The sequence below is a fragment of the Gossypium hirsutum genome, chromosome A08 (assembly GCF_007990345.1).
Source record: "Gossypium hirsutum isolate 1008001.06 chromosome A08, Gossypium_hirsutum_v2.1, whole genome shotgun sequence".
NCBI lineage: Eukaryota > Viridiplantae > Streptophyta > Magnoliopsida > Malvales > Malvaceae > Gossypium > Gossypium hirsutum.
The window spans coordinates 125,486,317-125,513,647 of record NC_053431.1 but is presented as its reverse complement, the minus strand read 5'-3'; the positions used below and the strand labels follow the sequence as shown (position 1 = coordinate 125,513,647).

The 27,331-nt window shown below is 30.7% G+C and overlaps 3 protein-coding genes and 1 long non-coding RNA gene across 11 annotated transcripts; 2 read left to right on the top strand and 2 right to left on the bottom strand.

The window, feature by feature from the left end:
• Positions 1-2,456: 2,456 nt before the first annotated feature.
• On the top strand, positions 2,457-2,966 carry LOC107909154 (SKP1-like protein 14). The gene has a single exon (XM_016836595.2). The coding sequence runs from the start codon at positions 2,457-2,459 to the stop codon at positions 2,964-2,966; it is 510 nt and encodes a 169-aa protein (XP_016692084.2).
• Positions 2,967-4,337: 1,371 nt separating this feature from the next.
• LOC107909153 (40S ribosomal protein S19-3) lies at positions 4,338-6,104 on the bottom strand. Its single transcript, XM_016836594.2, has 4 exons — positions 5,905-6,104; positions 5,711-5,801; positions 5,453-5,636; positions 4,338-4,598 (listed from the first exon to the last, which is right to left on the bottom strand). The coding sequence occupies exons 1-4, from the start codon at positions 5,986-5,988 to the stop codon at positions 4,526-4,528; spliced, it is 432 nt and encodes a 143-aa protein (XP_016692083.2). The 5' UTR covers positions 5,989-6,104; the 3' UTR covers positions 4,338-4,525.
• A 1,581-nt stretch (positions 6,105-7,685) lies between these two features.
• LOC107909152 (DCN1-like protein 2) lies at positions 7,686-13,511 on the top strand. 3 transcript variants are annotated; one of them, XM_016836591.2, is made up of 11 exons: positions 7,686-7,922; positions 8,888-8,949; positions 9,292-9,431; positions 9,675-9,733; positions 9,871-9,894; positions 10,508-10,590; positions 10,705-10,769; positions 10,996-11,045; positions 11,738-11,839; positions 12,671-12,730; positions 13,110-13,511. In XM_016836591.2, exons 1-11 carry the CDS (start codon positions 7,920-7,922, stop codon positions 13,224-13,226), a joined length of 765 nt encoding a protein of 254 aa, XP_016692080.2. In that variant the 5' UTR covers positions 7,686-7,919; the 3' UTR covers positions 13,227-13,511. The 3 variants fall into 3 exon arrangements, with proteins under 3 accessions (XP_016692080.2, XP_016692082.2, XP_040931173.1); XM_016836593.2 differs by lacking the exon at positions 9,871-9,894 and having other exon boundaries at positions 7,700-7,922; XM_041075239.1 differs by lacking the exons at positions 12,671-12,730; positions 13,110-13,511 and adding an exon at positions 12,064-12,656 and having other exon boundaries at positions 7,700-7,922.
• A 4,830-nt stretch (positions 13,512-18,341) lies between these two features.
• On the bottom strand, positions 18,342-26,847 carry LOC107909151 (uncharacterized). 6 transcript variants are annotated; one of them, XR_005899947.1, is made up of 6 exons: positions 26,629-26,820; positions 26,184-26,372; positions 26,004-26,109; positions 25,561-25,921; positions 25,345-25,445; positions 18,350-18,590 (listed from the first exon to the last, which is right to left on the bottom strand). It is a non-coding gene; the product is annotated as an uncharacterized lncRNA (long non-coding RNA). The 6 variants fall into 6 exon arrangements; XR_005899946.1 differs by having other exon boundaries at positions 18,367-18,590; positions 25,335-25,445; XR_005899948.1 differs by having other exon boundaries at positions 18,342-18,590; positions 26,184-26,845.
• Between the last annotated feature and the right edge of the window lie 484 nt (positions 26,848-27,331).

Below are 27,331 nucleotides of genomic sequence, written 5' to 3'. Positions count from 1 at the left end.
TTAAAATTTTGATTTTCAAATTTGTGGATTTAATCCTGCTTAACTATCAATTTTGTCCATTTTATCTCAAAGTTGTACGGTGTCTTGTAAGAATGGACCATATGTCACTTTTTATTGATTGGTATCTTGTTTTGAGAGTAAAATGAGATGAAATTAATAATTTAAGTATTGCTTAAACAAAAAAAAACTTAAGTATCTAAATGAGAAAAATACTATAGTTTGAGAGCTACTTTTGTATATAAGGCAGAAAAATGTGAGTTCCATATATATATATATATTCAAATATATTAAAAATAAAATAAAAATAAAAATAATGGAATGTATATGGAAGCTTCTTTAACTCCAATACTAATAATTGATAATAATCCTAATTAAAATTTTAATATTTTTGTATACAATTTTGTTTTAAATGCTGAGAGTATTAGTGGGATTTGAATTTCCTTAAATGTATTTAATTTTTTTTTCTTTTTTAATTGAATTATCATTTTAGTCCCATTTTACTTTAAAATTATCGAAATTCAATAAGTATTTGCTACATGTTACATTTTTATTGCAAAATTTTTATTTTGAGTAAACTGAGATGAAAATAATTGTTCAAGTATCAAATTGGGAGAAAAAAATTTAAATATCGAAATAGAAAAATAAATATAATTTAAAAGTCATGTCGTGAGTTAAGCCAAACAAAAAATATCAACAAATTTTAAATATATTATTTTAAAAGATTTTACAAGTACAATAAAAAATAATTCATGTTTGAATCATTATAACCAAAACAAAATTAAAAAAAAAAACAACTAAACTCAAAATCGAAGTACAATTAAACTTAGATCAGAATAAATTTAAAAAGGACTCATAGATGACGGGAACATTGAAACTAAAACCTTAAAAAATTAGGAAGAGAGCTCACATATAACATTTATGCATAAAAAAATCAAATCATAATAAAATTTAAATTTGAGATATCATAATTCTTAAAGCTGTCATATTATATCTTTTATCTGTAATATTTAAATTTTATGTAGATTTGGTGGTTTGGTCTGAAAAATAAGAGGGTTTTGGTAGAAACATAGGCCTGAAAAATAGAATTGGATAAAAAAAACCCGTTTTGGTAAGACTTTTTTGACTCGGCTCAACCCAACCTAAATTAGCAAAAAGACAAAAGAATTTACCATTTTCTTGTTGTTTTGTTGTTATTTTCTTGTTGTTTTATCACAGTTTTGCTACCATTTCACTATTATGTTACTATTTGTTTTGTTGTTATTGTTTGATATTGTATAACTCTTATTTTATTATTAATTTTGTTACTATTTTAGAGGTATTAACTTGTTAAGTTACACATATCTTAATGTTATTTGAATATGAATATTCTTTTTAAATTCATTTTCAATTTGTTGGAAAATATTTATTTGAATATTTTTAATATTTTTTATATATTATACTTTTAAAAGTTTTTATATAAAAAATTAATTTGGGTTGGCCGGTTCAAGTTTGGACAAAATTATAGTCCCATTCTTTTGGGCCAGACCAGGCCGAAGCCAAACAAACAAACCTAACATTTTGGCAAGACCCAATCCAAACTTGGCTCGGCCCGACCTATAGCAGGTCTAATTATCTGTTTAATCTTTCAAAAAAATCTATTTTCTTAAGAAAAACTACATATAATTTATTTTATTAGGATTTTTCACTTAATTTGTATTTAAAAATATATATATATGTATTTTATAAAGGTGACAATTATAATGAAAACAATAAGAAACAAAAGAATTTCGACGCTTGGAACCAAGTAAATAATTTTAAGTCATAAATTTGTAAATGTTAAAATTAAATTGTATAAATGTCAAATTTCGAGGATAAATATGAAATAAATATATAATCTAAATTGATTTTAAAATTTAAAACAGGAAAAAGAAAAAGAAAAAAAAAGCACCCCCATAAAATTATTGCTTTAAAATTTAAATTATTTCAAAAAAAAAAAGAAAACGAAAATCACGTTCAAAATGCAACTTGCATTTTTTTATCATTAGATTTTTATTATCCAAACTAAAAAGTGTATTTTTATTAATTACTTTATTAATTTTATTTTAATACAAAGTAAAAATAAATAACATCAACTCAAAAAGGTAAGTAGAGTATTCGCAGTCTACATTAATCTATTTACAAATAGATAATTATTGTCGAATATTTAGATTTTACAAACGAGCTAAGGGTGTAACAAATATCACATTTATTTACGTAATTAATTTTTGCACTATACAGATAAAAATTCTAAATTATATAAAAATTAGAATTCTTATTTAATTAATTACCAATGTGACACTATATATACCCTCTCAGTTTTACGTATCTCTCTCTCACTGAACCCTTAAAAGATCAAAATCCCTAAAGATCGACCAAAAATTTCCCATTTTCTTCAAAGGCCCTAACCCTAATTCCAGTTTTTGTTGTTAGTCTCCACAATGTCAACCACAGTCCCCAGAAAAATTACCCTCCGAACCGCGGACAATCACGAATTCGAAGTCGATGAAGCAGTAGCCATGGAACTCGGCACCGTCAAGACCTTCTTCGACGAAAACCCCGACGCCACCGACGAACCCATCCCTCTACCCAACGTTTCCTCCAAGTGTCTCTCTACAATCATCGAGTACTGCAAATTACACCTCTCTCTCCGTGCCCGCGGCAACGATTCTTCGTCGGCGGAGGAAGAAGGCAAGGTTTACGATGAAGAGATGATCAAGACCCATGACAATGAGTCGTTGATCGAGTTGATCTTGGCCGTTAATTATCTCAACATCAAAGATATGCTTGATACGTTGAACCAAGGTGTTGCTGATAGGATTAAGAACAAGAGTGTGGAGCATGTTAGGAGGTTTTTTGGGATCGAAAACGATTATACACCTGAGGAAGAAGCTGAGATTAGAGCACAATATGAATGGGCTTTTGAAGGTGTTGATCCTGATGATGATTGATCGCTTGATTTCTATGATCGGGTTAGGGTTTTACAAGTTTCTTTTATGATATAAACAGTATTTCTCTATGATCACTTGATTTCTAGATTTAAGGACATAATTATGTTAAATAATTGAATTGGGGCTTATCAATTTTTGTTCAATATATCTTTACTCTAATTGTGATTGAAAATCTGTCTCTAGTTGCGTATGATTTGCAGAATGCAAACCATTTATAAACCTCTAATTGTTTTATTTCATTGAAATATGGGTGTTGGGTTATGAATCTTTCAATACAGATTGGTTCTTGATCAGCACTAAAATTCATAGGTTTTAAACAATGAAGGGCTATTCAAGAAGAAGAAAGAACATACTGTATTCACTTTGAACCCATAATAACAATAATAAAAGCTAAATCTCTTGCAACTAGTACATTATAGGAGGGGTGTTTGTAAGTTATTTGAATTTGATCTTGGAAAAATAAAATTTGAATTTGATTTAATAATTATTGATCTAGCATTCTAATATTTGATTGGAATGGTTTGAGAATATATTATGTAATTTATTATTACATAAATAGAGTTTAATCGAATTTAAGTTTAATATTGAGTACGAAAATTAACAAACGAGCTTTACCGAATTTAAGTAGCTCGATTATATCTATAGCGGAATGAGCTTAGAAATTGTTAAACTTTGAGCCCTAACATTATAACACATAATTAGGCATGCAAAACCAAGTGGATGGTTCATTTAGCTTATATTTCACCATCACAAGTGTAACGTTTGTAATATTTGATGAGGTAATGTATTTGGGAGAAAGATTAAATTAACATTTACGGTATAAAAAATAGCATTTATTATTTTACATAGTTAATACGTAAGTTTTTATGGTTTCATAAATAGAATATTTTCCATTTGAAATTGAACAATAATTTTCAAGACTATAGTAAATGCAAATTGCAAGTAATAGTATAGAGACTAAATCATAATAGAAAGATTAATTTGAAAAATAATGAATTTATATTTTTTTAAAATTTGGAATACACATCACGTAAATCATAATAAGGGTTACAAACATTCTATAAAAAAAAATTAAAATTTTATTTTGATCACTTAACTTAAAAAAGTATAATTTAATTTAATTACTAAGCCATTTGAAAATTTTTATGTTTTTATTTAATTAACTTGGCTAAGTTTCAAAAATAATTATAACTATTTCTAGAGAAAAATAATTTCTTAAGTTTATTCCGTAAACTTTAACAAATAATATTTTTTTTTTAAATATATATTCAAGTTAATTTTCGATTTTACAATTTTTTCCTCAACCCTAATATTACTACATAAAAAAAAGGATTACCCAAGAATCGAATTCGAAATCCATGCGTCGAGTGCTAGACAATAAAAAAAGGCAAAATTTAAAGATTCGAGTTTTCATCAACAAGGTTCAAAATCGACGGTGATAAAGACAGAACAAGTCAACAAACCCTAAAATAAAAATATTCCATGTCTTCACTCTCTCGGTACCTAAAATGAAAATTGCTTAACAGCAAAAACAAGTAAATTTCGGGATTAAAAGTTACTCAGATGGCAACCGCAATCCTTCCGGCTACTTGGTCCAGGTCGCGTTGGCCGTTCGATGTGATTCTCCTACCACTGTTATATGATGAGATGACACAAGTTGAGAAGTAGCAATACATCAAACAAATATAATCACACAATCAAACTATTATTTTTGTTATGTTATTTTTTTAGAGTATCATGTAGTCAATTGAACCTTGACTAAAACTGAATTTAAGTTGCTTTGGATGTTTAAACGGGGGGTTAAGTTATTTTTTCTATCTACAAGACTCAAACCCGAAACCATTGCACAAGTGGCATTAACCTTATTACCACTTGACCCGACAAGCATTGGTAGCGACAAGCATCGGACATAATCAACTATTCTTACTTGTATACTTTCTCTAAATTAACAATTCAATCAACCATTCTACTTATATTCTATTAAACAAAGTCAATTACTTCGGTGCAGAGTGGAAAGAAAATTAGAATGATGAAAAATGGAAAAATTGAAGTTGGAAAACAAGAGAAAAAAATTTACCTTTTGGGGGAAAAAATAATTTTGAAGAAACTTAAATTTCTCTTATTTTCTCACCTCTTGTCTTTCCGATTTGAAATGACTTGTTTCTATGCATAAGGATGAAAAATGGTTACTCGAAGTTCATTTTGTTTCCACTTTTCCATTCGCTCTTTCCATAACCAAGCACCCCCTAAGAGTGTTTAGGGTTGCTTTCGGATGTCAAAAACCACTTTATAATGAAACAAAGTTAAATAAAGGGCTTTTGCCATCCATCAAATGCTTTTCGGATCGAATTTTTCAAAAACACTTTCTAATTTAGTTCCATAGTTGAAGGTGACCGACTATCTTAATACCATGAGATCACTAATATTAACATAGCAATCAGAATTTAACAAACGAAAAACAATCATACACTAAAAAAAAAACTCACCCTTTAGGATCAATATCAATGATGTTAACGTTCTGCAATTGTTGAAGAATGTGGCGAGCAACAGATCCACTGCTCTTACAGAAATGGCGAGGACGGCTTCCATTTCTCTTAGCCCCACCGTAAATCCTTCTAAAGGCACCAACACCAAGACCTCCCCTCAGGTATATTTTCCTCGCCATGGAAGCTGATAGTAAAAAGAACTCATAAGAACGTAACTATGTATACAATCAAAACATTAAGCTCATAAGATGAACATACCGGCTCTGATATAGTACCAATCAGGATCATATGGAGGAAGTTCCTTGAGTTTGCCGGTCTTGACAATATCAGTCCATGAAGGAAGCTCAATCTAAGTAGACAAAAAAAGAGGAAAAAAGAACGAATTTTGAATTTCAAAAACCCTAATTGAATCTCTAGAATTTATAAAGCACTGAGAATGAAAAAAAAAGGACCTTGCCGGAGCGCTTGAGATGGGCGGCGTAAGCCTTGACGAAATCGTGAGGGGAAACGTCCTTAACTGTTCTTGCTGCCTCCATTGTCGCTCTTTCTCTCTTTTACTATGCAGTAGCAGAGATTTGATTCTTTGGGCGGCTCGATAGATCCACAAAAATATATGATTTAGATGGAATTAGGGTTTTTACGCATATGCTGCGTGTAAATATCTTAATTACCTAAAATACCCTTTCTTAAAAACCATAATCTCTTACCTAGACCCATGGGCCTGTCCTCGGCCCATTTTTAGAATTTCATTTGCCTATTACCCTTTCGGCCCGGCTGAATCGGCCGATCCAAATTTACTATTGATGTAAGGTTAAATTTTATTATTAGTCCCTGTACTTTATGAATGTTGTTGATTTAATCTTTTTACTTTAATTTGATTAATTTTAGTCGTTATACTTTTTGAATCGGTCAATTTTAGTTCTTTTTCTTTTTGAATATTGGAATTTTAGTTTTGATCCTAATAGTAGCAGCTAATTTTATTCTGTTAAATTTAATTATTAGTATTATACTATGTGTACAATTGTAGATTTAATCTATATTATCTAATTGTATCATTCAAAGTTGTTATACTTTTCAAATTTCAAATCTTTGGACTTGACCCAAAATGACATTTGTCAATCCATTATTGGATTTTTAGTAAGTTATATATTGAAATAACAAGTTGACATGACATCATACGTACGATAATATATTTTCTGCATAAGATTCTGGAATTACTAGAGCTTAACTTGATGAATTAAGATGTATTGTTTTGGTGAGGATTGAAAATTTAAAATTTGAAAAGTACAATAACTAAATTAATTTCAAAAAACAACAAGGGCCAAATTGACAAAAAATATAAACATTGAGAGCTAAATTTACGTTTATCCCTTATGTAATTGAATATAAATAGTACTAACTAAAAAAACGTGCGCATAATAACTTATTTGACCTTTTAACTTTACAAAAATAATAATAAAATCTTAGCTAATCTATTTAATTCCGTCTCTTTTAGCCTTGAATTTGTGTTGTTTGTTAAATCAAACAAAAATAGATAGAAAAATTATTAATTAATTTTTAAAAAAATAAAAAAGTTTAAGTATATATATTTTTATATTTTTAATACTTTTTAAATTTTTTAAAATAATTTTGTATTTTTTAAATTTTTGCCGTGTTAACAAAATTAGTATATGTTAATTTTTCCATCTATTTTAAGATTATTTGATAAATAATACAAATTTAAGAGTTAAAAGAGATGGAAAATTAATTAAAAAACTAAAATAACTTTTTTTTTTATAAAGTTAGACTTACCAAATAAGTGATTATACTAAAAATATATTAGATATCAATATCTGAAAAGTAGTCAATTTTGAATGTCAAAATGTGTCTTTTGTTTTTTTTTTTTAAACAAGAGGGGTAAGGCAACATTTAGTCCCTCGACTTGGTCTTTATATTTTTTTTTGTCCATGTTAGTTCTGCAACTTAATAATTTTTTCAATTTTGATCTATGTAATGTTCAGATATTTTAAAATTGTATCAGGTTATCACCTAAATTTCTTATAAAAATTATAATTTTTTAGGATATTACATGATATAATATCAGAGTTACACATTATCACATAAAACAAAACCGATAAAAGCTATTAAGTTACAGGACTAATGTGAAACCAAAAAATATTCAAAGACTAAATTGAGAAAAATATAAAGTTTAGGGGGCTAAATATTGCTTTCATCCCAAAAACAAAATCAGTAGTTGCCTAATAGTTTGTTTCAACTCCTTGTCCCTTACCCTTTTTTATATTTAAAAAAAAAAATCCTCTCTCGTTTCTTCTGAAACGGAAGGGAGGAAAAGAAATTTAAAGGAAAAAAAAAATCATTGCAATTTCCTCCTCCTTCTCTCTGTCCCTGCAACAATCGTTCGACGATCTATAAACCTTCTCTCCTCAGGATTTTAGGGTTTTTTTCATTTTCTACTGTAAACTCCAAAATGGTTAGTTCCTTTTCTTTCTTTTTCTTTTGTTTTAAATCTCTTTCGTTTTGCCCCTTTATTTAAAGTTTTCAGTTTTTTTGTTGGATTGTGTTGGATTGCTGCTTCTTATATGGAACTTGTTGTTGGGTTATATGTAACTTTTGATTTTGTACTCTATTTTTTTTGATAGATTTCTCTGTACTCTGATAATGTTTTGCTGTGGGAAAAAAAATCCCAAGGAATTAAGTTCTAGGAAAAAAAGGGTAATAGAGGAATCTAACAGTAAAGAAGCAATTAGTGTTCATTTTATTTCATTATGTTGAGTTTGGTTTCTTAGGGTGTAATCGAGTAGAGCTCGAGTTGAAATTCAGAGTTTGATACTTGGTTTGAGCTCGATCGAACATCTATTTTTATGCTCAAGTTTGAACTTGGCTCAAGATATAATCAAGCTACACGAGCTTGAGCTTGGCTCCATGAAGCTTAGGGTTAATAATATATGTTAAGGGCAATAGTGTAATTTAGTAATATAAAAGTATGAAAAATATATATTATAATTGGTAAGCTTGATAAGGCTCATGAGCCGTTCAAGCCGAGTGTTACTATGCTTGAATTCGGCTTGACCAATAGCTTGAGCTCAAGCTTGGCTCAATTATTACTGAATTGAGTTTGAGTTTTTACCGAGTCAAACTCAAGTAGCTTGCGAGCACCAATGTCTCCTTTACACAACTAATTTCACTTCAAACTCAGTATTATTTATCTTAATGTTTAGCTTTGATTTGGTACGTACCATTTTCCTCCATTTTCTAGCAGTTAGCTCTTATCAAAATGTTAGTTGATTGATATGAGATGTTATTCTTATAGAAAAAATTTATTACAAAAAATAAAAATTTGCTTTTTAAGTATTTAACCACAGGCAACTTGTGGGCAGTGCATGAAAAAATTTTCTAGCTTATATCATGTAATATGATTTTGTTGTTTTGTAACAGCATAAACTGGGCAGAGGTCATCGGGACAAAGTCCAGCAGTTCATGACTATAACTGGAGCGAGGTGACCTGATGTTACTTTGCGGTTTCAGTACTCTTAATATTTGGGTTTTTCTGGGTTTACTTTCGAAAATCGTTGTTAACGTAGAGGTAGTCTGAAAATAGCCTGGAAAAGGGTTTTATGAACAAAGTCGAAAATGAAGGAACAAATGATTGAATCTGGTTCGTTGATAAAAAAAACAGTTTGTAAGACTAATCATGTATCTTCCCATGTATAACGATGTCATTTTTTCCTAGTTACCATTAAAATTATGGTTTTGAAATTTGTAGATTGAATGTATTAGTGGGTGGCTTTCTTTTCAGTTCTTTTGTTCATGTATTTATTCATTTGGTTATTTAATTGCAGTGAAAAACTTGCTCTTCAAGCTTTGAAGGCGAGTGATTGGCATCTTGAAGGAGCTTTTGATTTTTTCTATGGCCAGCAGTCTCATATTAAAAGTTATACCGATACTACATATTTGGAAGAACTTTATAAAAGATATAAAGGCAAGCTTTTCTTTCGTTTTTTCCTCTCTCTTCATATTTTGTAGTTTGCCTTAATAATTTGTGGTTTGCTTTGGTGATAGAACATATAACGGAGAATACCACTGAACTTATTTTTTCTATTCTTTGAGATATTGATAGTCTTATTTTCATTTTGATGAAATTCTGAAATTCATTTCTGCTGCTTACTTTTCATTGATCGACACCTTTTAAGAAAAAAAAAACTTACCCCCGTATTTTATGCAGATCCTTACACAGATATGATACTGCCTGATGGTATTACTCTTCTATGCAACGACCTGCAGGTAGCTTTCTATATCCTTCGAGATTTGTTGTCTGATATCTTGTGATCCATTTGCTTTACTTTTCTATTATTTCATAGATACATAAAATCATTTGCATTTGAAAATATGAATAACACGTGGGAACCTCCTTCTGACAGGTGGATCCCCAAGATATTGTTATGGTATGTCAGACACCCTGAAATACAATTTCTTTTATAAAAGGCTCATACTTTTTTTCCTGCTTGTATGTTATCCTCTTTAGCTTACAGTTTGCTCAAGGCTCCAAAGTATCAACAAAAAGTTTCAGAATCCTACTGACAATGTTGACTGCTTTTATAACCCTTTTCTTGCATTGCATGTGTGTTGACCGTGGTCTTTCCTTTTTCTCTCCATGAATGCTATTAGTTTCAAGTTTTACATCCCGAAATAATAACAGTCTTTGCAAATGGTGATGCAGGTTTTTTTCTAAATTACGTTTTAAGTAACTGGTTGGATGTAAAACAGTCTGCTATTTAGAGGGTTGGATGTAAAGCTAATGAGTTGGCTAGTGTGGTTCTGAAATTTTCATTCATCAATGCTGGCTAGCATAGTTGTTCAAAGCTCTAATTCATGTGATGATGACTGAAGAAAATGATACTGCTGTGTTAAACTATTAAAGGAACTTTGGTCATTATCATAGACAGTTAGAATCTTCTGTAGAGGTTTCTCATGATGATGTCAATGGATTTTTAGAAGTTGTTCCTGTCCGGTTCAATATTTTTGGACGCTTGTGTTAATATTGGCAGTAAATTGCAGTTAGTTGTTTCATGGCACATGAAGGCCTCCACCATGTGTGAATATTCCAAGGAGGAATTTTTCACTGGGTTGCAGGCACTAGGGTAGGCATTTATACCCTTTTTCTTATTATAATTTTCTAACTTGAAATGAAATTAGATTCTATATTGAAATACTGTAATGTGATTCTAACAGAAATTTATATATTTTCATGGCAGGATAGATTCTTTGGAGAAGTTTCGTGAGAGGATACCATTTATGCGTTCTGAGCTGAAAGATGAACGTATGTTCAGTTCTCTATAGAGTCTAATCTTCAGTATCCTACTAGAAATTATTTTACCATGTCATGCATGTTGCATCTGGCAGAAGAAGTGTCTTTTATGTAGATATATCCAGACAAGTAGCTTTATTCAAATTGTTTAGGTTTATTAACGTGTTGCAGTTCATAATCCAAACATATTTGTGTGATGATTCAAAATTGTTTTCGTCTTTGCTTATTGTGACTGCAGAAAAGTTCCGTGAGATATATAACTTTGCATTTGGCTGGGCAAAAGAAAAGGTAGACTATCCTTTCATGTCAACCATACCATCTATATAAGTTTCAATAAAGTTCATTTGGATACAGACTATGTTTTCATGCCGTGGTGTTTCTTTTCCCTAGTGAGCAGTTGACTGCCTCAAACTGGGTAAAAGTATCATGGAGGCCCCTGTACTAGGAGTCGAATTGCATTCTGCCCCTTTCACTCAAAAAATGAGCAAATTAGTCCTTAGATCAAGTAGCAATTGGCCCTTTGGTTAAAAATTCCATCCATTTCTATTATTAAAAAATGGCCCCTATACATCAGCATGAGGTATACGTGTGGCACTGTCTAGTTATTTCGTTAGCCACACCTGTTTTTAACAGCATAAGTGGATGAAATTTTTAATAGAAAGGACCAATTTGCTCGTTGATTTGATGTACAAGGACTAATTTATCCATTTCTTGAATAGAGGCAAAATGTAATTTGACTTTTAGTACAAGGGTCTCCATGGTACTTTTACCCCTCACATGGTTATTCCTTATTAGGTTCATTTGTGGATGTTTATTAACAAAAATAAAGTTTCAGACTTAGATTACTTATCTTGCTGTATATTTTAGTAATAAGTTTACTTTTAAACACGATTTAACGCTTCCGGAATGTCAATGCAGTGTAAAGCTACATTCCCCGAGGTAATAGCTTATGCAGGTACTAATGATTTATTCTGTCTCAGGGTCAGAAATCTTTGGCATTGGATACTGCAATCGGTATGTGGCAGTTGCTGTTCGCTGAGAAGCAGTGGCCATTGGTTGACCATTGGTGCCAGTTTTTACAGGTATCTTACAGAAACATATTGTGCTACTTTCCTTCCTAATCTTGTTAGAAATTCTGTGATATGCGTGAGAAATATATAGTCACTAACTCAGGAGTGTAATCATTTTTAATTGACATGCAATATTACTCGAGGTAATAATCCTGTGGTATAATTGGTTAAAATATGCTATATGTCCCTGTACTCTTCATAAATTTGGAATTTAATTCCTGTTCTTGTATTTCCAGGAATTTAATCCCTCTACTTTTCATATTTTAAAATTCAGGTATAATTGCAAATATTTTAAATTTTTTTTTGTTATATTTATTTGTGTGACATTTTGAAATTAAAAAAGAAAAATTGACTTGGTAGCCATGCAACTAAAAAAATGGTGATGTAATGAACCTAAATTTGACAGAAGAAATTTAATCGTGTTAACAACTGGACTTGCATTTTTTAATCTGAAAGGTAGAGGGATTAAATTTCTTGAAATAAAAATAGGACTGAATTTCAAATGTACAAATAGTATAGAGACTTAGAGTATAGCTCAACTGCTATAATTTTCATTGTATAAATTTAAATTAGATTATCAACACTGATACAAAACTTGTTTGGCATGAAATTATGGCTGAATATTTTACAAGAATCTGAAATTCGAGGTGCTCTTTATTTAGTTCTTTCTTTCATGAAAGGTACAATTTTTGCATTGATGAGAATCTCCAGAAAATTGCATGTTCATCCTTGTTTGTAAAGTTTTGTCAGATATTATTAGATTTTAAGAGGTTGTTTCTATTTCTTCAATACTGATTAGTTATTCTTTAACTGCATTTTGTGCTCTGGTGCTACTTGAACCAGGCTCGACATAACAAAGCGATCTCTCGGGACACATGGTCTCAACTTTTGGAGTTTGCTAGAGTAAGTTAAAAGGCTTCAATCAATCAGCCGTATTCTATCATCGACAGTACGTTAGATTAATAACTTTAAGCTATAATACATTCCGCAATTCAAGTGTTGTGTTATACATGGCTATGTCACTCAGACTCAGGTATAAGGTATCATATCCATAATATCCGAGTCTGGCTCATTGTAATCCAAAATAACAATTTGGGGATACTAAATGATAACTGTGCAGGCAACCAGGATCCATTTGTCCTCGAAAAATCATGGTCGAGATTAAGTATACGGTTTTCATTTTAATCCCAAGGCAGCGATGACGTATCATGTCTCGAGTTTCTTTAATGCTATGTTAATGAAAAGCAGTGCTAACTTCTTTTGATGTGTTTCTATCACACAGACGGTAGACCCTGCACTATCGAACTACGATGCCGAAGGTGCATGGCCCTATCTTATAGATGAATTCGTGGAATACTTGAATGAGAATGGCATCATTCAAAGTGGACAGTTCAAGTGATTGGGGAGCCATAAATGATAAAAAAGGACTGCTCAGTGCCGGCCACGGTTGATAATATCGTGGAATTTTTGCAATCTATCGTTAGTGCGGTCCGTATTGTGATGCCAATGACGGAGGTAAGTGTTTGATCTTTCTGAAAAATAAGATGCAAGATACCTGGTGTGATTTTATTATATATGGACTTTTAGTGACAATTGGTACACAAGTCACATTATTTTTAGTTTCATGGGATTGTTAATATGGTTTGTGAATTTTCTTTTTAAATTAATAGATTGAGTTTGATTATATTTTGCTTCTATTTTTATTTTCTTGGTTATTTTGACAAGGATGAAATATACAAAGTAATCCTTGAAAATAAATTATAACTTGAATTTTCAATTTTAGAATTATGTACCATCTCACTCTTAACTATGAATTTTAGTTTAATGTTCGGTATTTGACGGAGGATAAAAATATTATGGAGTCTCTTATACTAAAAGTGGATAGTATTTTGGTTCCTTGACTAAAAAAAATGGATAAGTTAGTTTTTATATGTTAAATCCAATAGTAAATTAGTCTTTTTTGTTAACAATTGCATTTATTTTTATTGTTAAAAATTAGTCTTTGTATATCGACAAATTAGTCCTTACCTTGTTATTTTGTTAGATGCACTAGCTTTTAATAATAAAAATGAATGAAATTTATAATAGGAGGATGTATTTGCTCTTTGATCTATCATTTAAAGATTAATTTGTCTATTTGTTTTAATAAAAGGGATAAAATGTAATTTTACTCTTAGTACAAAGATGTTTATAGTATTTTTATCCGAATTTTTAGAACTTAAGGACAAAGAAATTGCAATTTGACTTTAAAATTATTTAGGAAAAAAATGCTTGGTAAAATGGAACAAGTAAAAAAAGAGAGAATCAATGATTTACATGAAAAATAATAAAAAGCTTTTTTGGTAATCAAATTCTCCATTTTTTAGTAAGCCAAATCTGAGATGTCCCTGGGTATTTGATTAAATTAGTTTTTTTTTCTATTTTTAAATGGATTGTTTTATTTTTCATAAAATAAGGTCAAATTAAAATTGTGTAAACATTTATTGTTTAAAAAAATATATTTTACTGTTTAACCGAGTTAATATTTTTATAATTTTCATAAATAAAATCTTTTTATTAGAATTAAACTACTATTAAAAAAATCATTTTCAAGACATTTTTTATATAGCAAATGTTAACTTTGCTATAATTTAGATTTATTTAATTTTTTTAATATAATAGGAATTAAATTGATCCATTTAATAATAAAGTGATTAATTATTAAAATACAGAGATGTCCCGAGTACTTTAATCTTCGTTTTTTTGTTTAAAATTTTTATTTTTATCGAATATTTTCATATGAAACTATTTAGGCTTAAACAAATAATAAATCTAATTAGAAGAAATTAAAGCAACATATTGTATATCTCGGAAAGTAAACCAATTTAATATTGATGAAGTGAGATTTTAATTGTGTTGACAAGTGTAAAATTTTTGGGATTTTAATAATTTAAGTTGGAATCGCAAGATGTGAATTATTAAGATTAATGTTTGTAACTATTATTTTTTATTGGAACTATTCACATTATAATTAAAGCAAAACATAGATAAAGTAATTATCATATAAATAAATGAACAGGAAAAACTAAAAAAGTTCCCATTAGCTAATATTTTAAACCAAACATTAAATATTCTAAAAATATTGACAAATCATTAATCATAGTGTTTTTTTCAAATTTAAAATACAAAAACTTAAAATGCTCTGATTCTGTATTTTGATTAAATTTTATATTTATTTTTTAAATTTAAAAAGTTGAAATTTAAGTATTCCAGTGGTTAAGTCAAGAGGTTGGCGAGGTTTTGGTCTCTTAAAATAGCAACTTTTTTTTATAAGATTTTAAACTAATAATAATATTTTTTTTAAAAAATTAGGTCTGCCGTCCTTGGCATGTTACTGTCTGTTGCTCTGGCAAGTTGTTAGGGTTTTATTGATTTTGATTTTTGGTTTTGTTCTGTGCAGGTAGCACTTCTTGGCTGTGTTCTCTTGTACATTGTTGATAGAAGGTATAGCTTGCGATAGTACCTGCAAAGATGGAAAACGATCTGGCTCAACTCTCAATTAATGATGAAGAAGATGAAGTTTTTCAAATACAACCAGATCTTAACAGAGAAGGAAGGGGAGAGATTTTCCAACTTGTAGGTTTTTTTCTAAACGCTAGTGTCATTCACTTTCTAGCAATGAGGAGTACTCTAGCTAATTTGTGGCATCTAGTTTGGGGCGTTCAGATCCGAGATCTAGGAGAGAAAAAGGTATTTGTTCCAATTTTTTCATATTATGGATCTGCAAAGGGTCATCAAGTGTAACGACCCTAATTTTAAGGTTATCAGAAAAATATATTTTCGGGTCTCCGTTTCTGAAAAATAGATTAGTAAATAATTATTAAAAATATTTATGAAGTTAGTCGAGTGGTTAATTAGAGTTTAATGAAGTAAATTTAGCTTAATTAAGGATAAATGGATAAAATGATTAAATTGAATGAAGTGTGAAAGTTTAATTATAGAATAAAGAAAATTGAGGGGATTAAATAAGCAAATAAGCCAAAGTGAGTGCCAAGTGTGTGATAAAAATAAAATACATGTGTGATAAATAATGTACATACATTTGTAATACATGTATGTATTTACTTATTATTTAAGTAAGTATTAATGTATTTATTATTATTAAATTGATATTATATGATAAATAAATAAAAGAAAGACAAGTGTATGAAAATGATTTGCTATAAGTGTATAAATAAAAATATACACATTTGTAATACAAGTATTTGATAATAAATAGATATTTATTTAAATATTAAATTATTGCTATAATCATAATTAATATTAATATTATATTATATTATGAAATAAATTAAAATAGTGAAAAATGTGTGGTAATTATAAAATACATGTGTAATAAATTGAATACATACATTTGTAATATGTATATTTAATTATTAGTAGATATTTATTATTTATAAAAGATATTTATTAATTAAATATTTATATTATAAGATTTTTATGTAATAAATATATTAAATTATGACAAGTGTATGGATAATAAATGGATACAAATGTAAAATAAATATTTGATATTAATTAGATATTTATTAAGTTAACATATTATATATATAAAGTAAAACAAAAGAAAAAGAAATGAAAAAAAAAAGATAGAAAAGAAACAGAATGAAACGAAACAGAGAGCAAGGAAAGAAAGAAAAGAAAAAAAAGGGAGAAAAGTGAAATTTCAGATTTCAATGTTTGAAAGTTTAATTGGTAAGTCAATTTAGCCCTTTTTACTTAATTTTGATATTTTAGAAGCTTTGGAACAAGATTTTGATGAAATTAAGTTGATATTTTGAAAGTTATTAGATTTCTAGATAATGTTCATGTTGAGTAAAATGATGAATTAATGGCTAAATTGATAGAAATTCAAGTTAGAAATGAAATAAGGATTGAATTGTAAAGTGATTCATAAGTTTTATGCTTTAAGGACTAAATTGAAAGAATTTCGAAATTATGGTTTTATGATGAAAAATAGATAATTATGTCTAAGTTTGGTTAAAAATTGAGTAGAAATAAAGTATGAATTAAGATAGAAAAGTAAGTGAATTTAGTTAGGATTAAATTGAAATTAAAAGTAGAAAATCAACATTTTGCACTAAGACTATTCTGGACAGCAGCAGTAGTCTAAGTTTGAAAAATCACCAAAAATTGTAGAAATTGAATTAGAGGATGAATAAAATATGGAATTAAAGCGTATTGAGTCTAGTTTCTTATAGAAGAAACGGTATAAGCAATTGAATTGTAAATTATGAGATATATTGAATTTTGTGAGACAAGGTCAGAATAAATTCGGGTTCCCCTGTCCTGACTTTGGAAAATCACCAAAAATTGGAGAAAACTAATTAGAGGCTTAAAGTTATATGTTTAGAATCCCTAACGAGTCTATTTTCAGGAGAAATCAACAGGAATATTATCCGAGTTCTGTACTGTAAGATAATTAATTTTTAGTGAAGAAGGGTCGAAACTGTCAGACAGCAGAATAGGGGTGAATTTAAAGAATAAACTGTACTTAATGGCTAAACGAAAAATTCTAAAAATTTTATGGTAAGAAGATTTGTGAGTCTAGTTTCAGGAGAAATTAGTGGATCTTAATTTAGAATTTTGTAACTCAAGATATAAATTAGTAATGTATTAATGATTATGAATTGTATTACTTTCGTAGTCAATGTGGTACCGGAAATCTCGGCTAAGAAAGGACAAGACAAAGTCAACGGGAGTTAGCTCAGAAACTACGGTTTGTATTTCTATAATCCGAACTTAATATTTAAATTGTTGGATTTATTATTTAATATATATATATGTAGTAGGTGTTTTGAGATGATTATTTGAATTGGATTGAATATTGATTATATTGAATTGATTTATGAATATATATATGAATGTTTGAATTGAAATGACTATTGATGTGGAAATTGAATAATAAATATTTGTTATATTGGAAAATATATGTAGTTGGAAGTGTGATGAAATTGATAGAAAAATGTGATTATTGTGAAATTAAATATTTATTAGTGAAAAGTGAATGGAATTATATTGAATTGAAAATATATAGTTAATTAATTAAAATATAAATTAATTGAAAACTGAAAAGTGAATTAAATACCCTATTAACTAGTCGGGCTAGTCGGATATAGTTGGCATGCCATAGGATATGGAAGAGTACGGGTTTTGCCGGCTTACTGATCAGGCACTTATGTGCCGACTACTGTTACTGTTACCGTTACTGTTACCGATTCGGCACTTTGTGTGTCGAATACTGTTACTATTACCGTTATCGATTCAGCACTTTGTGTGTTGAATATTGTTCTTGTTACTGTTCCGAATTTGTTCCGATGAGGTACTCTGTGTGTAATATCCCTACCCGTATTCATTGCCGGAATAGGGTACAAGGCATTACCGGAGTTTACGAATTAAATTTTTTTTATATTCAATATAGCCCCTTTATAAATATCTAACCTTCCCTGCAATATTAAATCGAGACCAATCCACATCAACCAAATCAATTCAACATATTTTCAAGATAAATTCATGCATATTTATAAGATAACGTCATCACATATCTAAAACCAGGTTTGTTAACCATACTAATGGCTAACTTTACATTCATTTCACGTTAACATTTACTTTGTTAGCTTATACATGCCATTGATTTCCAAAATAAAGTTTCTTTATATACCGAAATCCTGAGGTTGACAGTGTGATGTGTCTCCGACCAAATCCGACCTCCGAGCTCTTAACACTACAAAACAGGGAAAAAGGAAACGAGGTAAGCACTTTGTGCTTAGTAAGCTCTTGTAACAAGAATTATACTTACCTAATATTTTCAATACAATAGAATAAACATTCATATATCCATTCAATGCATTATTACCCTAACATGCACAAACTCAACATTCAAGTTAGTACAATAATTTCCATGTATCAATAATATATATACCATGATTGATGAGCTCGTCAATACCATGATTTCCATTTCCTTGCTTTTTTTTTCCATATTTATCCCGTTGAATTTATCAGAATTTCGATGGATTTTTCAGAGGTACACTTTTAGTGTACAATTCCGGGTCCGTCGAATCATATTCATGTGCGTACATTTCCATTTCAGAGAGCACACTCCCGCGAACCTCAACCTTGCAGCGGGATTACCAGTCCAGGCTAAATCTCCTGCAATATAAACTCATAGAGTATTGTCGGGATTACCAGTCCAGGCTAAATCTCCTGCAACGACAATTACTCTAATGAGCTTGGATCTGAATTACCAGTCCAAGCTAAATTCAGACCCTAATTCGGATTACCCGTTCGGGCTAAATCCATTTTCCACATATTCTTCGGGAGGGCTATATCAGGATAGGATCACCCGTCCGGGCTAGATCCTTTTTACCGTCCGGGCTATATCAGAAAATGGTGATAACAGTAAGGTGCTGTCTAGAAATAAGAAAGTGGAGGAACGCAATATTATATTATCGGCGACTGCCAAAAGACAAGCCGACAGAATGCAATGAAAATTTTAAGTTAGAATGTTTGGGGTTTAGGGAGACCTCGAACAATCAGGAGACTTCGACATTCGCTGAAGACTTTTAATCTCCAATTAGTCTTCTTTATGGAGACTAAACTTTGTAGTTTACAAATAGAGAGAGTTCAAAGAAGTTGTGGCTTTGCAAATGGAATTGAAGTTGATTCGGATGGAATAAGAGGAGGCTTGTGTATGGTATGGAGAAACGATATTGAGATAACTCTTAAAAGTTTTTTCCAAGAGGCACATTGATGTGATCGTGGAAGATGTAGAAATTAGTGGGAAGTGGCATTTTACGGGCTTCTATGGTACCCTTTATGCTTGAGATAGAGAAGACTCTTGGGCTATACTGAAAACTCTTACTTGCAATGAAGATACCCTTGGTTTGTTTGTGGGGACTTTAATGAAATTATGTATGGTTTCGAAAAACAGAGAGGCGTACCTAAGAAGAAAGAATGATGGAATTGTTCCAAAAAACGCTAGAGGACTGTCAACTAAATGATATGGGTTTTTCGAGAAGGTGGTTTACTTGGGAGAGGGGGAATCTTCCTGAGACAAATATATGAGAACGACTTGATGGGGGGTTGCTAATGCAAGTTGGATGGCTTTGTTTCCTGAAGTGGTAGTTCAACATCTGGTTAATTTTTTCTCTGATCATTGACCCCTCTTGATTGAGACTCGTAAAGAAGAGGCTAAGAGAAGAGAAGTTATTTTCAAATTTAAAGCATGGTGGATTCTAGAAGACTCTTTTAATGAAGAAGTTAAAAACCTTTGGGGAAGGGTAGTAGGAGATCTTTTGCAAAAGCTTGAGTTTTTGAGAACATGACTGAAAAGGTGAGCGGGGAAGATTCGAACGAATAGGAATTGGAAGAAGGAGATGTTAACAAAGAAATTATCAGAATTAGTAGAGGCTGAAAGGGATGAGGGAAATTTAGCTGACATGATTGACACAAAAATTCAGCTAAACTTTGAAATTGAAAATGAAGAATATTACTGGGAACAGAGGGCTCTGTTAAACTGGCTGCAACTTGGCGATAGGAACACAACTTTTTCTCATAGTCATGCAACACAAAGGAGGAGGAAGAATCAGATTAAGAAGCTACAGAAAGACAATGGAGAGATTACGGAAGATGTTCGGGAAATGGAGGACATTGCACGGGTGTATTTCGAGAATTTGTTTAAAGTACGGAGGACTACTTTTAATGAACATGTATTTTCGGGTATTAATCATTGTATCTTTGATAAAGATAATAGTAAGCTCTTAGCACCTTATGAGGGATAGGAAATTCGGGGAGCTTTGTTTGAGATGGGGTCCACAAAGGCACCAGGGGAAGATGGATTTCTAGCTCTTTTTTATCAAAGATGCTGGGATATCGTTGGGAGTGACGTTGATTCCTTTTGCCTAAATTTTTTGAATGGAGAGATGGAGGTTAGTTCAATTAATGCAACTCAGGTTGTGCTGATCCCAAAGATTATTAATCTTTCTAATCTGACTCATTTTCGGCCAATTAGTCTATGTAATGTTATTTACAAAATTGTGGCAAAGGTGATTACAAATAGATTTAGAGGGGTTATTGATAAATGTATTGATGAAGCACAGAGCGCATTTGTGCCAGGGAGAATCATAACAGATAATGCACTAGTGGCATATGAAATTTTACATTCGATGAAACAAAAGAGAGGGGGGAAGAAGGGATTTATGACAGTCAAGTTAGATATGAGTAAGGCCTATGACCGAGCAGAATGGAATTTTATTCAAGAAATCATGAGTAGAATAGGTTTTGCTCAAAAATGGATTGAATCTATTATGAAATGTATCTCTAGTGTTTCATATTCAACAGTGGTTAATGGTAATAAGGGAGATATTTTCTATCCAACAAGGGGACTTAGGCAAGGAGATCCATTAAGCCCTTTTTTATTCTTGATATGTGGAGAGGGTCTATCAGGTCTAATACGAATGGCTACTGGCGAAAGAGTTATAAAAGGTGTCAAAGCTAGTAGAAATGGCCCTAGGGTGTCTCATTTATTATTTGCTGACGATTGCATACTGTTCGAAGAAGCAACAAGAAGGGGAGTAAGCGCAATCAAGCAGATTTTGCGAGAGTATAAAAATAGTTCAGGACAGTGCATAAATTTTGAAAAATCGGCAGTCTTTTCTAGTAGTAACATATCTGAGGAAATTAGGCAAATGGTGATCACCCAATTAAGAATCCGCAGCTCCAATGAATTAAAAAGGTATTTAGGGCTGCCAAGTTTAGTTGGGAGAAGGAAAAAAGAATCTTTTCAAGCATTGAAGGACAGAATAAAACAGCTGTAATGACCCGAATTTTACCGTTACCGAAAAAGTGTATTTTCGGGTCTCCGTTTCTGAAAAATAGATTCGTAAATATTTATTAAAAATATTTACGAAGTAAAATGAGTGGTTGATTAGAGTTTAATTAAGTGAATTTAATTTAATTAAGAGTAATTAAGTAAAATGACCAAATTGAATAAAGTGTGAAAGTTGAATTATAGATTAAAAGAAAATAAAAAGGACTAAAAGGGCAATTATACAAAAAGTATAAATTGAGGCGGTTTATCGTGAAGAAAATCTAAGATTTTTTTTATGTTTAGTATATTATTATATTATTATATTATTATATAATAAAGATACTTTATGTTTTAATTATATTATATTATATTATATTATATATATAAACTAAAGAAGCAAATGAAAGGAAATAGAAACAGAATGAAACGAAATAGAGAGTAGGGGAGAAAAAGAAAGAAAGAAGGGGAGAAAAGGGAAAATTGAAGTTTTGAAGCTTTAAGCTTTAATAGGTAAGTCAATCAAGCCCTTTTTACTTAATTTTGATGTTTTAGAAGTTTTAGAACAAAGTTTTGATGAAATTAAGTTGATATTTTGATAGTTATTAGATTTCTAGATATTGTCCATGTTAAATAAAATGATGAATTAAGGGCTAAATTGATAGAAATTCAAGTTAAAAATGATACAAGGATTGAATTGTAAAGTGATTCATAAGTTTTATGCTATAAGGACTAAATTGAAAGAATTTCAAAATTATGGTTTTATGATGAAAAATAGATAATTATGTCTAAGTTTGGTTAAAAATTGAGTAGAAATAAAGTATGAATTAAGATAGAAAAGAAAGTGAATTTAGTTAGAATTAAATTGAAATTAAAGTAAATCAACATTTTGTACTAAGACTATTTTGGACAGCAGCAGTAGTCTAAGTTTGAAAAATCACCAAAAATTGTAGAAATTGAATTAGAGGATGAATAAAATATGAAATTAAATATTATTGAGTCTAGTTTCTTATAGAAGAAACGATATAAGCAATTGAATTGTAAATTATGAGATATAATGAATTTTGTGAGACAAGGTCAGAATGAATTCGGGTTCCCCTGTTCTGACTTTGGAAAATCACCAAAAATTGAAGAAAAATAATTAGAGGCTTAAAGTTATATGTTTAGAATCTCTAATGAGTATATTTTCAGGAGAAATCAACGGGAATATTATCCGAGTTCTGAACTGTGAGATAATTAATTTTTAGTGAAGAAGGGACGAAACTGTCAGACAACAGAATAGGGGTGAATTTAAAGAATAAACTGTACTTAATGGCTAAACCAAAAATTATGAAAATTTTATTGTAAGAAGATTCGTGAGTCTAGTTTCAGGAAAAATTAGCGGATCTTAATTTAGAATTCTGTAACTCAAGATATAAATTAGTAATGTATTAATGATTATGAATTGTATTAATTTCGTAGTCAATGTGGTACTGGAAATCTCGGCTAAGAAAGGACAAGACAAAGTCAACTGGAATTAGCTCAAAAATTATGGTTTGTATTTCTATAATCTGAACTTAGTTATTATTTGTTATATTTATATACATATGGCAATTGTTAGTGTTAGAATTATGATGTTTTACAATTGGAATGGATTGATTTTGGTATGCGATGAATTTATTGAATTTATATTGATTGAAATTATATTGATTGAATTTATATTGATTGAATTATATAATATATATGATTTATGTAGAAATTTGAATATTGAATGAATATTATATTGAAAAATATATTAATTAGAAATATGAGGAAATTGATATGAATACATGAGATTGTGATATTTGAATATTTGATATTGAAAAGTGAATTGAATTGTATTGAATTATGAATTAATGTGAATAATTGAAATATATTGTTGAATTGAATGAAATTGTATGAATTGTGAAAATGGGTGAATATATGTGATTATCAGAATGGTATATTGATGAAAGAATTATTAAATTGAGAAAGTGAAAGAAATACCCTATTAACTAATCGGGCTGAGTCGGATATAATTGGCATGCCATAGGATCTGGAAGTGTACGGGATTTGCCGGCTTTATCGATCAGGCACTTTATGTGTCGTATTTCAGGAACCTCGTATGTCGTATCAGGCACCTCGTGTGTCGTTTTAGGCACTTTATGTGTCGTATACTGATCAGGTACTATGTACCGTTTTAGGCACAATATGCCGTACTGGTGTGTTTGGGTTGGAATCCGTGTATCCGTCAAAGTCCAGGTTTGTTAATAGGGGTAAATAAGTGAAAGATAAATCGAATAAATTTGATTGATCAAGCTATTGAAATGAAACGAGAAATTGAATTGAGAATTGAAAATTTATATATGAAATTGAAAATATGAACCAAAGGTTCATGAAATGATTGGAGTTCGAATTGATGATATATGATGCCACTTGATGAATTGAAATGTGATTTGAGATATATGAATCATATGTATATACTGAAAGCTATCAGGGATAGTAAGTTGATATGATATAAATGAAATTGACTGTTATTGAAATGAATTAAAATGGAATATGATTGATAAGTGAATAGTTGAATATAGTTTAATGATATTGAATTGTGAGTAAATTAAGGAAAGCTATACCGAGTAGTAAATGAAAGAATAGAGTAAATAATAATGGATTTAGTTAAGAATTGAACAATTATGTTATTGTGTTTATTATATGATTTGTATAAAATTTATATGGTAAGTAGTTAAAATTTATCTATGAATAAATAATTGAATAATTGTAATTGTTATTATGATCTTAAGTATTTGTTATATTATTAATTGTTCGGATTATAGAAATACCACTGAGTATACCATACTCAGCGTACGGTTTGTTGCCGTGCGCAGGTTAAGTAAAGATAGTACGTTGAATCAGCATCCCAAGACGATCCCGAATTCATTAAGGTAACGTATGTTGAGTATTGATAATGGCATGTACCCAGGATGTTTAATGAGAGTCATTTAGCTTGTAAAAGTATTGATGAAATGAGTAAATTATGGTTGGCAACGGTATGTCGTATGAATTTTGAAATTTACTAAAAATTCGTAGTGATTCTAAATTAGTCCCGAATTGAATTTACTGTTCATATTGGACCGCGAGGGCCCATTAAAGGGACAACATCTTAAAACTAGGATGTGTGTGAATATTTATTTTAATTAATGATCGGAATTGGACTGTACTAACTGGTAATGTCTCGTAACCCTATTCCGGTGACGGTATAGGGTTAGGGGACGTTACAACAGCGGATTGATAATTGGAGTATGAGGTTACTGTCTCAAGGTGGTAAGGAAATATTTATTAAAGCAGTTTTACAAGTGATACCGACTTACTCAATGGCCTGTTTTCTATTACCAAAGACACAATATGAGGAAATGGAAGGCATTGTAGCCAAATTTTAGTGGCAAAAGGGTCGTGGGAAGAAAGGAATTCATTGGTGTTCTTGGAGAAATATGTGTTCTTTAAAAGAAGTTAGAGGTATGGGTTTTCAAAATTTTTTCCAATTTAATGTTGCGTTATTAGCTAAACAGGGCTGGCGCCTTATTAATAATCCGAGTTCATTATTAGCCAGAGTTTTTAAAGCCAAATATTATCCGCAATCAAACTTTTTAAACGCACAGTTGGGTTGGTTACCTTCATATACCTGGAAGAGCATCTGGGCAGCGCGAGGGCTTATTCAGGATGAGTTGTGTTAGAGGGTCGAATGAGGGACTGAGATTGATGTCTGGACTGATTGTTGGATTCCTGAATGTGAAGCCATTGGTAGGCAAGGTAGAGAGACAAACAGTGAAGTATTATTAGTCTCGAATTTAATCAATAGTACTAGTAGGACTTGGAAACGAGATCTGATCAACAATACCTTTCAATCAAACATAGCGTAAAAAATTCTAAAGATTCCTTTAGCCGAGACAGAACATGCTGATTTTCAGGTGTGGAAAGAGGAACCTTCAGAGGAGTTCTCAGTAAGAAGCGCCTATAAACTATTACATTATTCTAGCTTGAATCCTAATATTTATTTATTACAGCCCGAAACAAGAAACTTCTATAAAAAATTATGGGATTTACAGCTACAAGGTAAAATTAAGATACTAGTTTGGCGAATTTCCTAGAGCTACATTCCTTCCTTAGTAAACCTAAGATCCAAGTCAATAACAGAGAACGCTCGGGTCCTCGGTGCAGACTTGAAGAGGATGACAGTAACCATATCTTTAGATTTTGTCCTGCAACCAGTGAAATATGGAATCTTATCAATCTCTCTTGGACTATAGTTCATGGTAATCAAAGTTTTTGGAAATGGCTAACCTGGGTTTTTGAAAGGAGTACAATGGAGCAGTGTCGGTTCTTTTGTTGTGCGTTATGGTGCATATGGAGTTCTCGAAATCAATTCGTACATGAAAAGAAGATCATACTAGTTAGGGATTTAGCAAGGAAAGTCAGCAGCTACATAGTAGAATTGGATGGGATCCGAATGAAAACACTTACCTTTTCTACCAAAAGGGTCAATAGTTATAATGGAGCGACGGGAGGCATCACAGTTCAGTTTGATGCCGCTTTTGATAGAAGGAATGCTAGATCTGCCTCAGGTAAAGTTGTTTGAGACCAGATGGGAGCTTTAAAAGCCTCAAGACAGTTATACATGAGGATATCCCCACCCCGTTCGCAGTAGAAGCTCTCGCAGGATTAGACACCATTAAGTTAGCAATAGAAATGGGGCTATCAACAGTAACAATAGAGGGGGATTCGAAAACAGTCATTCAAAATTGCCAAACGACAAAAATGGACAAGTGTTTTTGGAACGATTATATATGATATACAGACCAGAAAATCCAGGGTTCAAGACGTCACTTTCAAGTTTATCCACAAAACGAAGAACATTCAAGCCTATAATCTAGCAAAAGAAGCGCTAGAGAGAATGAAGGACTCATACCTAGGAAGGGAAACGGCGATCCATAGAGCAGCAGACCCAGAGGGAAGATGGAGAGAGCCCTCGGATTGAAGACGAATGGGCAAGGACTAGAGAGCAATTAAGGGTAGCAAGATTTGATATCTTTGGGAATGGCTATCTGTTTAAGCGTGGCTGTTGGGACGTGAAAGGACGAGTTAAGCATTAAATGGCCAGGCTGTTAGATGTGACTGGGAGATTTTCTTTGATTTCCTTTCTGTTTTTTCATCTTTTATTCTTTATTGTCTTTCATCATTCTTTTTCAGTAATGGGCTAGGGAATAGGGATGCCCAATTTAGTGTTTTGTTTGTATTGGTAGACGGACCTGAGCCCAAATGTTAATTGGGTAGTGATTTTATTATATTAATAATGAGCCCAGTCATTTTATTCAAAAAAATAATAATATTTTATATTAACCTCTAAAAATGATAAAAAAATTAATCTTTTAAAAATTATAAAGATATAGGCTATTATAGTGAAATTTTATTTATTTAATTTTCCCCCCAATTTTTTTTTTTGGCTTCACCCCTAGAGTATTCTTATTTTTTTTTTCAATTTAAAATTTTTAATTCAATTATTACTATCACCAATATTTTTTCATCAAAATTTGCTAACTTAACATGTTGACTGAGCTGCCATCATATGACATAGCATATGAATGACAAAATATGAAAAAATACTAACAATG

Excerpts from the sequence above, each read along its gene's own strand:
- LOC107909152 (XM_016836591.2), top strand. Across the intron at positions 9,432-9,674 it reads ACTTTATAAAAGATATAAAG|ATCCTTACACAGATATGATA; the intron begins GCAAGCTTTTCT and ends TATTTTATGCAG. Across the intron at positions 9,895-10,507 it reads ATCCCCAAGATATTGTTATG|TTAGTTGTTTCATGGCACAT; the intron begins GTATGTCAGACA and ends AGTAAATTGCAG.
- LOC107909153 (XM_016836594.2), bottom strand. The coding sequence starts at position 5,988 with ATGGAGGCAGCAAGAACAGTTAAGGACGTTTCCCCTCACGATTTCGTC. Across the intron at positions 5,637-5,710 it reads TTGGTACTATATCAGAGCCG|CTTCCATGGCGAGGAAAATA; the intron begins GTATGTTCATCT and ends TTTTACTATCAG. Across the intron at positions 4,599-5,452 it reads ATTGATATTGATCCTAAAGG|TGGTAGGAGAATCACATCGA; the intron begins GTGAGTTTTTTT and ends ATCATATAACAG.
- LOC107909154 (XM_016836595.2), top strand. The coding sequence starts at position 2,457 with ATGTCAACCACAGTCCCCAGAAAAATTACCCTCCGAACCGCGGACAAT.